The sequence below is a fragment of the Xiphophorus hellerii genome, chromosome 20, assembly GCF_003331165.1.
Source record: "Xiphophorus hellerii strain 12219 chromosome 20, Xiphophorus_hellerii-4.1, whole genome shotgun sequence".
Taxonomy (NCBI): domain Eukaryota; kingdom Metazoa; phylum Chordata; class Actinopteri; order Cyprinodontiformes; family Poeciliidae; genus Xiphophorus; species Xiphophorus hellerii.
The window spans coordinates 28,784,217-28,794,906 of NC_045691.1; the positions used below are offsets into that span (position 1 = coordinate 28,784,217).

The window sequence follows — 10,690 nt, forward strand, 5'->3', positions numbered from 1 at the left end:
GGGGCCCACCTAGGTATGCTGGCTGGGTATTTGGAAACGGTTTAAAAAAAAAACAAAAAACGTTAATAAAGAAATGGGCCATTATTACAACTACATCCTCCCAAACGGGCAATAATGTAAGCATAGGTTCAAAATCGTGGCCAAGATTTAAATATACGTCCCGCCCGGTTAAGGGTTGCTTAGCAAATCTGTATATATATATATATATATATATATATATATATATATACTGCTCAAAAAATAAAGGGACCACTTTAAGTGTTCCCTTTATTTTTTTGAGCAGTATATGTATATAAATATAGGATATTGTCCATCAGTTTTCAGCAGTTAGGCAACCCAGTTTTTCTTTTTTCTTTCTGTTAATTTATTGTATTGCAAGTGTCAACTTCTGTTGTTTGTACGTCAATATTTAGATGCTGGAATGATGCTTAAGATAAAAAAAATACCTGACAAAAACACAATGAGCGCTGAGTTTTCTGCCCGTTGTGACTCCGGGTTATTTCAACTGCGCATGTTCAAAGCAACAGGGGACAAAGATGGAGGCCTCAGCTGTCTGTGCTCTGCAGTCTGCGGAGTCAGACGCTAAAAATAACACTTCAGGTTCCCTTAGTGTGGCTTCAGTCACAGATTCTGAAACAGTAATAAACAGTAAAACTGATAGTACCATGGTTAAAGGTGAGTTGTGTCTGGAATGTAAACATTGAGCCGGCTTATGCCCTTACTTTCCTAGCCAACGTTAGCTTCTTCGGCGAGCTGGCTAGCATTCGAGCTAGTTAGCTCTGGTTTGCTAAAGAGGCTAACGTCCGCTGCAGGGAAGATTCAGTGTTTTAATGAGGCCTGTTGTAGGGGTGTTTAAGGCGTTTCCCAATTAAATGACTTAATTTATTCACAATTATTATTATTTTTATTTCACGGACGGATATTAGAAGGGGCTAATATCTTGCTTTGATTCCCTAAAAATAACTTAATAAGCCAATGTTTTGCAGTGACGAGGTAAATTATTGTGAAAGAGTACATCAGCTGGTTTTCTGTGAATTTTCTGTGAAGGCCAGAAAGTTGCTGTGGGTATGACAACAGGAGCAAAACAAACAAACTCTAATCAGGATCTTATTTGAAAGTGTTTATATTCAAACGCTCTACACAGAATACTCTGGAATAGTAATTTTTATTTTTAAGTTCAATGACTCTTGTGCCTCACCTCCAGCAATATCAAAGCAGTCTTCTGAGATCATTGTATGCTGTTGTACTAAGGTCAGTATATTTCAATGGCACTTGCCAAAATTGGCATGTAAATCAGGCTATCTGCTCACTGATGCTTTGTTGTTTTTTAAAGGTTTGTGTTTTTAAGAGACATCAGTGCTACTCTTGATTATGTGTATTACTAGAATACTAGGGCCTCATCTAGAAAATAATCCAAAAAGCCACCTCTGTCTTTCTTGAAAAAGCAAGAATGTAAGAAGTGCACACCTCCGGATGACTGGTGATCTGCAGCAACAGATGGGGGAGGGGGAACGGCATTACTCTGCTCTCTCTTTGGCACCTTTTTAGAAGACCTGCTGTGTCGTAGAAACAACATGGCAGAACGTCTGTGGGTTTGATTTATTTGTTTTCAATCTTGTTGAACCTTGACACAAGCCCATACCTACTTGATTACTACTGACGTTATGAGCAGTTTTGCTTTTGAACATTTACCTGAAAAGTTCACCATTACAGCTTCAGTGACGCAGTGTTCATCTTGGCCCCAGTATGTATCCGTCATGTTCTAAAGGCCATACACCATATCATTTAGTCTATCAAATTTAAATTATTTTCAATATTTTTGGACATTTGCTTTAAAATAGCCCTTTATGAACAGCTTTTGCGTAAAAGCTGCGTAAAAGACTAGAAAAATAATCATGGATTGCACAATTCATTAGACAATAATAGTGACACCAAACACCATGTTTTATGCAACCAAAGCCATTTATTTTTTAAATGAGACAAAAAAAAATACATTCTTTTGACCATGCTCATTATTAATTGGAGTTGTACAGAAATGCTATTACAGTAAAAGTAGCATCGACAACAGCAACAAATTAACATAAAATATGAGAAAACAATATAAACAATTAGTTTCATGCGTGGTAAATCGAATGTTTCAGTAACCTTAATGAACTGATAATTATTGTATTTATTTCTGAGAGGGAACAAGTTATAGAAATTCAGACATCCTGTGATGCCAATAAATGATTAGTTATTTTCTTCTATGTGCAGTACAATCCCACAACTTACTGTAAGTAATCTTAATAGGTAAGTTTTGATTTTAAAGCAGTATTTGTATGTAGGGATACATTTGCGGTCCAGATTTATGGATTTGTATTATAAATCACACAAAGTAATTAATATAAATAAACCATATTTTACTGGTATTCTAGCCAAAGTGTTAATTCAGGTTGGTTATATTGAATTGCTCTCTGAATACTTTTTAAATGTAGAAATATTATTATTTTAAATTTTCAAAGTAGAAAATATTTTATAGACTTTTATGTGAAATTTATGGTGAGATAAAATCGATCAGAAGCCAGAGAAGCAGGTGGATTCTGACAGAGTTAATTTAATTCGTCCTCATAATGTTCTTAAACTTCCTTTTCTATGAAACATCTGAGGTGAGCCGTGGCCAAACTTCAGAACAAAGCGTTTCATAAGGCATTGCTTGAGTTTTTTGGTCATCATGATTAATTGTATTTTAATTCGTTTTTGTCGTGTAGAACAAAAGAGTGACGAAGAGCTGCTACAGGGTCTCCTCACTGACTATTATTGCCACATTTGCTCTTCTAACCTGATGTTTGAATCCAATCGGGTGGCCCATTATGAGGTGAGCAGCGATGTTCAAGTTGTAGTTGTGGATTTTTGGCCTGAATGTGCTGTTGTAACAGATCACGTGACTGTGGTTGGTAATATCTGCTATGTACTCCAACTGCAGGGAAAACAACACTCTCAGAAAGTCAAAACCTATCTGAATGCTATGAGAGCAGATCTGGGCAGAGGTTGCCAGGTTGGTACCTATTCCGTTTTTTAAAATTGTACTCTGGGGCCTCATCTACTGAACAGTAGATGAGGCAAAGAAAGGAGGATTTACATGAAACTTGTTTCCATGCACAGTTGCATGCAAAAGTGTTGATACTCCTTGAAGTTTTTCTGCCATTGTTCTGCCTCATGATTCTTGGCTTTTTGCAACAGAACATGTCCCGCGATAAAAACAGTTTCTGTGAGCTGTGCTACGTGGTGTTCAGTTCACACGTGGTCGCAAAGTCGCACTACGAAGGCAAAATCCACGCAAAAAATCTGCGTAAACGAAGTCTTCTTGTGTCAGGCAAGTACTTTTTGTTTGATTAAAAAGGAATCTGTTGAGATTATTTCCATATTTATTGCCAACGAATACTGTTCATACTCTTTGTGTTCTCAGACATGTTGAAGTACAGCCACAAATTAACCTGAACTTTGTTTCCCACTGAACTCACAGTCAAGGACACAGCAGTGCATAATTCACCAGCTGTCACCCAGGATCCCGTTAACTCCGACCAGAACTCGTCCCAGGAGGACGACCCGGAGTGCCACCCCGAGCCAACACCCACTTCAAACATCTCAGCTTTCGCGAACACTGGAGTTGATCTCAAAGATCCCAACAAGTACTGCGCCCTGTGTGTTGCCTCTTTCAACAACCCTCAGATGGCCTTGCAGCACTACAACGGACGCAAACACCAGAAAAAAATGGCCAGACAGGAGCTCCTCAAAGAACATGGAAAAGATGCACAGCAAGGTATTGCAAGACAATGGATTTATGTCACAATACATAAAATCTACCCAACTTTAAATAAATTCATTTTAACTTCTCCTTTGCCTTGATTACTTAAACTGAAGACATACGTGTGCACCTATAGATCACTTTTCTTTATTTATTGTAAAGTGGATTCTTATTTACAGCCTCTGTGAATTAGATGTTTCCTGTTTGAGGTAGCAGGTTGAAGTGAACCGTCTTCTATCTTGTCCTAATGCGTTTGCACTACTTTGTGATATTCTTGTGATATATGCCATTTGTTTTGTCTTCAGGGAGCTCTTTCATGTGCCAGATGTGTGGCGTGTCAACCAACTCCCTAAAGATGTACCAGGCTCACATGCAGGGAAACAAACACCAGATCAGGTGAGATCAAGACTTTTTTGTCCAATTCAGTTCGATTCAGTTTATCTATAGAGCATAAATTCACAACAAATATTGTCTGAGTCAGATTCCAAGTCAACTAGTTGTTAAGCAATTCAGTCACGTTTAGTTTATTACTCAAATTGGTAAAAATAAAAATAAAAAAGTTTTCCATCTTAGGAAAACCATCGGATAGCACGGAATCACTGACTTGCAGCATTCACTAATGTCAGACGAAGATGGAGCGAAAGTGGATTGCGTTGATTAACTTTGCTGAAATTGTTGGTCTTTCACATAACATTTGGAAAAGCACATTAGAATTTGTGGAGCCAAGAGGTATTCACAGTCCTGTGAATACCTCAAAGAACTGTGTGGGAAGTAAAATCCAGCCAGAAGAGAAAAAAGAACAGGGGTTTTATTTGATTCATGCTGATTTAGTCAGAATGCCAGGTAAGTTGCTAACTTGTAAGCAACTGCAGATGTTTTCACACCGGTTTTGAATATTGTTGGCTCGACCTGACCAGATCTATACGCCCCTCTACCTTCTCCAATAGTTTGTTTGGATTTTCAAACGGCGTATAAACTACCGGTACTCCTTTTTGCCTGCTTAATGCTGGGTGCTTTGATAAACTGAGTGAAATGAACATGATATGTTTAATATACAGTACAGACCAAAGGTTTGGACACACCTTTTAATTCAATGAGTTTCCTTTATTTTCATGACTATTGACATTGTAGATTCACACTGAAGGCATCAAAACTATGAATAACACATGTGGAAATATGCACTAAACAAAAAAGTGTAAAACAACTGAAAATACCCCTTATATTCTAGTTTCTTCAAAGTAGCAACCTTTTGCTGTGATTACTGCTTTGCACACACTCTGCATTTTCTTGATGAGCTTCAAGAGGTAGTCACCTGAAATGGTTTTCACTTCATAGGTGTGCCCTGTCAGGTTAATAAGTGGGATTTCTTGCCTTATAAATAGTCATGAAAATAAAGAAAACTCATTGAATTAGAAGGTGTGTCCAAACTTTTGGTCTGTACTGTATATTCATGTGAAAGAAATAAGCCCAACTTTTGTTTGTCTGTTGTTGGATCAGGGAGAAGAAGTTGAGGATCCTTTTTAAATCCCAGCCAAAAGTCTACAGCACGTTCGCCGATGAGCTGGCCGATTACATCCAAGTGCAAAAGGTCAGAGGAATCACCCCCAAGACCAGTGAGGTTCTCCCTGAAGAAAACACACAGAACGACAATTACAAAGAAGAAGAGGAAGTGCAGCACAAAGATGTAAATCAGTGCGATTTGACTGCAGTGCCTGTGTTTCTGCCTAACTTCCCTCAAATTTCCCTCCCTCCTCCTCAGCCTAATCCTGGGCCGCGGTTTGCTTTCGCTCCAGCTCCATCCTGGCCTCCCATTGGCTGGCCCTACAGCATTCCCCTTCCTCATCCTCTCCTCCCCTCCCCAAGTTCCACGCAGTTTCTCGGCCGGCCCACAGATACTGGACCGCAAAGAAGACTCTCCACCTCCTCCACGTGCACCACATCATCCTCCTTCTCTTCTCACAGCTCAGACAGAAGTGAAAGCGACGAATGTGAAAGCAGGAATACAGAAAGGAGAAGAATAAAAAGACATAGAGAATATGAGGAGTCTGACGCAGCGGAGAGGAGGACAAAGAGGCAGAGGATGGAGAGGAGTTATGACTCTGAGGACAGGAGACGGGAGCAGTTTGGGGAATCGGGGGAGGAGAGGAGCGGGAAAAAGCTTAAAGCTCACCTCAAGCGGACAAGGAAGCAAAAAACATGTCAGCAGGAGGACTTTGAGGCGGACCAGGAAGGAAACACGACTGACAGCTCACATTCACAGACTAAAACCAATGCTGAATGCAGCAAGAGTGGACACAGCAAGTCAGGCAAACCCAGGAAAGAGAAGAAAAAAGCTAAGGAAGTGGTTGACACAAGGACAGAGGAGGAGAAGCTGTGGGACGACTCGATTCTGGGTTGTTAAAGACTAATAAATCACACTAATATTATTACTTTTCTCCGATTACGTTTGTCAAAAATGTCACTTTGTAACGCCTAAATTGATCATATCAAACAGAGCAGTATAACTTTATTTATGTATTGTTATTAGCAGCAGTTTTAAAAAGGAAATCAGATCACTTCTGAAGGTCTAATGTGATGATGTGCTAGCTGGCTAGCCTTAAGTCTGGGGTTTTAAGGAAATGTGTGTGTCTAGAGTGTTAATAATCACTCACAATCCCTGTCAATTATTGAATATAGCTGAAAAGTTTATATTTATTTATATTATGTTTTGCAAACCATGCCACAGTAACCTTGAAACAAATTGCTTTGATTGAGATTTCCCCCCCCCCCCTCTAATCTAGAACTGACTGTAGTGCCTTCGGTGTCCTCCAGTTGGCGATATTGAGCTTCAGTCAGAACCTCAGTGGAGGAAATAAAAGCCCATGGATGCTGAAAGCTTAGTCATTTCTTTCCTTTCAAGCTTCTCTGAGTTTTCGCTCGAAGATGCGAAGACAGAAGGAACGCTGCTGTACGTGGCGAGGCGTCCGGTGTGTTTGGAACGCGTGCCGCGGAATATTTTCAAGTCAATCCTGACTTGTTGCGCCGCATAAAATGTCTGAAGAAGAGCAAGAAACTGGATGCTGAGGCAGTTTTAACTCCGCACTGCACCGCGTGCATCAGCATGTGATGTGGATGTATTTGCACACACATTTGGGGTCGTGCAGGTGCAAGGGTTCAAATGAGAACAACTCTTGGCAAACCTCAGTTGTATGTTCAAAACGGCATGCGACGAGTTCAAATGAGGCAGCTCACACTGCTTAAGGCTAGAAGAGGATTGTATAATTTGTTGTTGCTGCAATAGAAAATATTTGTTCTTTTTTTTTACACAAAGATAAATTAAGGTGTTCAGAATAGTGCGTTAGTTCAACTGGAATCCACTGGTTTAACATAATTCCTGAAAAATGGGTTTTCAGGATATATTATACAGATCCAGCTCAACATGTCAGTTTATTTCAATAATTCAGTACGCTGCTGTTTCCATGTTGTCCCTTCGTCTTCTCCTACTACATACAGCTTTTCCTTCCAGTCAACTTTTCATTCAAATTTTAAACAACCTTCTGAACAACAAGCTTCTTTTATCAGTGAACTTTTGTAATCTAACTTCCTTGTGTTGTAGAGCAGAGGTGTCAAACTCATTTTTATTTTGAGCCATATGAAGGTCATAAACAATTTGTTTTTGATAAAACCCATCAACAAACTTAAAATATTAACAAATGGCTGTCTCTGCAGTTCAGTAAGTACTTCTTAAAATAAAACATTAAATTTTCTTTTCAAATTGATGTAATTTGCCAGTGTACTGATAAAAACTGCTTTGATTTGACTGATATGTTTTACCACAACTTGTTTTTTAAGGTGCTTTTTACGCGTCCCTCTGCAGGCGAGGGGGCCACATAAAAAGCTATGAAGGGCCGGATTTGGCCCCCAGGCCTTGAGTTTGACACCGTCTTGTTGAGGGTGTTAATGACCGTCTGTCAGGACTCTTCCGCGTCCTTCTTTAAGCGTTTACAAGGTCGATACATTTAAGTATTAAAATTACTTTTTTTTATATCAGTCTTATGCAATGCTTCTCATAATCATCAAAATCAACAGAAATAAATACATGAAATAGGCCTGTGTGTAGGTGTCACTGTTAGACTCAGATTATGGAAGTAAATGTCTCAATTAATGTGAATGTCATATATATATATATATATAAGTTATATATATATATATATAAGTTATATATATATATAAGTTAGGTTATATATATATTAGGTTATAAGTTGGGTTAGGATCTGATAAGATTGGAAGTTCAATCAACACAATTCACTGAAGACATTTTGGAGAAGAATTGAATCTGGACTATTCATTTATATTGATGAGGGGAAATCGATTTGAGACAAATAATCTGGCATTCTGTTTGGTCGTGATCACTTCCTGGAGGGGAGCGCCGGCTGAGACAATGCTACGACACAACGCTCTCACTCTTCTATTGCTTTTTTCACTTTTCATTAATGTAGAAAGAAACTCCTACATGCTGTATCTTTTTGTGTCTCTACTCTGTAATTTGGAAAATGAACTGAACTTAAAGCGTTGTTTCATAACTAGCATCAGTTGATGTGTGATTGAAATGAAATTACTTTTTTTTTCCGTAAAGTTCCTCAAAATGACAAGTCGTGAATTGGCAATATTTAAATAAACCAAACTGAATTGAATTACTGGACTTTAGTACCATTTAGCCTTTTAATGTTTTTCCAACATTAAAAGCAACAATTCAAGAACAAATGCCAGACTATTCCCAGAACATCATGTTCTGCCAATAAACCGTCTGATCCTTTAAACTAAGTAGTGCTTGTGCTGTTGGGGCGGCCTGGCGGGGGTCTTAGAGTGAGAGGATGTGGGCAGCTTACAGTTCTACGGGGGTCGAAGTTCAGAGCGAGACGGGGAACGAGACCACAGGATTCTTTGAAAACAGGAGATCTCAGGGGGCTTCAGAGGTGCGTTCAACGCGCCGCGGAGCTCTGAAGTCTTTGTTGGTCTCCGTCGCTATACGCTTTGAGTAGAAGACGACAGAGCTGAACCTCTAAGTTCACTTTTCTACTCCATGCAGTTGAGTTTTACACAACTTCTGTATCTGCAAAATCTCCAAGTCACTTTATTCACACTTCTTAGCGTATTTGCACCAATGGCTTTAAGCGGCACTCATTCACAATAGGGAACATTCATTCAAAGTTTGGATTTGAAGGAGTTTTACTTATAAAAACTTTTATAATTCGTCTGAAGCGGAGTTTATTTTATCTTTTTAATAACAACTAAAAGCACAGGGAAGCTGAGTTGTATGAATTCCTATTTTAAATTCATCTCTTAACAACAACTCACTCAGATGCAATAAACATATATATATTATATATATATATATATATATATAACCTGAAATAGGAAGTCCAAGCATCCTGTTTGTTTGTTTTTTCTCACTATACCTGACCTGATAAAGAAATTGGAAAACATTTGGGAACTGAAATGTCAGGTTTCTCTGTGTTGAGTGTACAATCATCACAAGCTGAAATGCTGTCACCATGGCTCAGATTAACCCCACTAGCACTTTCTGACAATGGGCTAATTTATAATCACTGAAGAATAGACTGCTGGTAAATCCCAATATCTGGTAAATCTGATATTTGTCAGAGGCGGTGGCGGTTCCCATGGAAATGGTGCACTGATGGGCCTTTCATTCTGCCCTCCGTCATCCCACCCGACCCACACACACACTCCCCCAACAAAATCTGCAAAATGTAGTAACCCTTTCACTGTGCAGCTCACCTGTATCAAACTGGAGGCCTGTTTGGAAAGTTGGAAAAGTTAAGAAGAAGTTAAGGGTGTTCTTTATGCCACTCATAGATGATTAGTTTTAGTCTTTGAGCTTCTTCTAATTGTAATTTCCCAAAATCGGTTTGATTTGTGATCAGTTCTAAAAATTCAGGTTGACCAGTAAAGTTGTCCTTTGGTGGTTTGGCTAATATGAACCGTGTGAGCGATCTAAGAATCCGGTTCCACCCAAAGGACAACGGGGATGTGGACGAAATACGAGGACATGCTGTACTGTAAAGCTGCAGTGTTCTGAGTAAAAACGGAGACGTTTCAGCAAGACATGAGGAGGCTGCTTTACTTTGGTAAAAGGATGAATAATGCGTCTCATGTAGATATTATTCATATAGATCACAAAGAAATGAAGTCAGTGCTGTGCAGAGAAATACCTTAGGGTTTCATATTTGGACACAAATGATGCAGCAATATCCTGCTTTTAGTACTGAGCTATATAAAGATTATCAGCAACAAAACCACACAGGTTGTTATTAGTTACGCTCTACTGGAGGATCACCCCAGTAAATTCCTCTGCTTTGCTGTTTTTTCCACCTTCATTCTCTTGTTAAATAGGAAATTCAACTATACTAAAAATGCTTTGTTCAGTTAAAGACCTAAAAACCTAAAAATTCGGATGCGTTACAAAACTGCACGGCGAGACAGCAGTAGAAATCCCAGCCAGAGGCAGCTCTGATGGTCTGTTTACCAATCGAATTCTGGATTTTAATGCTGAAATTAAAGGCGACGTTTATTTGAAATCAGTTTGGTTTTCACAGCTGATCTCTTTAACAGAAAAATAAAATAAAACATGTGCTGCGACGCGGTTTGAAATAGTTTCTTTAAACCAGATTTAAAGAGGCTCTGCATAATTTACAAACACTGTCACTTTGTCTCAGATGTTAGTTTCTATTTGCCAAACAAAAAAAGAAAGAATAATCTTTACATTAAATCATATCAGTTTTCTCAAAGTAAAACTGGGCTGACAAAACTAAAAGCGTGCAGTTTTCGTCTTAGTCCCACCTCCCCTTTATGCTTGTTTCACATGGCCTTAAGCGAAGAAATACAACAAGTAAATGCACAAAGCAA

The 10,690-nt window shown here is 38.9% G+C and overlaps 1 protein-coding gene across 3 annotated transcripts; it reads left to right on the plus strand.

Moving 5' to 3' along the window:
- The first annotated feature begins 524 nt into the window (after nt 1-524).
- Nucleotides 525-6,658, plus strand: zmat1 (zinc finger matrin-type 1). 3 transcript variants are annotated; one of them, XM_032550290.1, is made up of 7 exons: nt 525-675; nt 2,748-2,854; nt 2,963-3,034; nt 3,220-3,352; nt 3,503-3,799; nt 4,090-4,180; nt 5,282-6,658. In XM_032550290.1, exons 1-7 carry the CDS (start codon nt 537-539, stop codon nt 6,183-6,185), a joined length of 1,743 nt encoding a protein of 580 aa, XP_032406181.1. In that variant the 5' UTR covers nt 525-536; the 3' UTR covers nt 6,186-6,658. The 3 variants fall into 3 exon arrangements, with proteins under 3 accessions (XP_032406181.1, XP_032406183.1, XP_032406182.1); XM_032550292.1 differs by having other exon boundaries at nt 564-1,588; XM_032550291.1 differs by having other exon boundaries at nt 566-675; nt 1,446-2,854.
- Nucleotides 6,659-10,690: the final 4,032 nt, after the last annotated feature.

What these genes read in the sequence shown, in the direction of transcription:
- zmat1 (XM_032550290.1), top strand. Translation starts at nt 537, where the DNA reads ATGGAGGCCTCAGCTGTCTGTGCTCTGCAGTCTGCGGAGTCAGACGCT. An exon ending in TGATAGTACCATGGTTAAAG is followed by an intron (nt 676 to 2,747) that starts GTGAGTTGTGTC and finishes TTTGTCGTGTAG; the next exon opens with AACAAAAGAGTGACGAAGAG. An exon ending in ACGAAGTCTTCTTGTGTCAG is followed by an intron (nt 3,353 to 3,502) that starts GCAAGTACTTTT and finishes CTGAACTCACAG; the next exon opens with TCAAGGACACAGCAGTGCAT.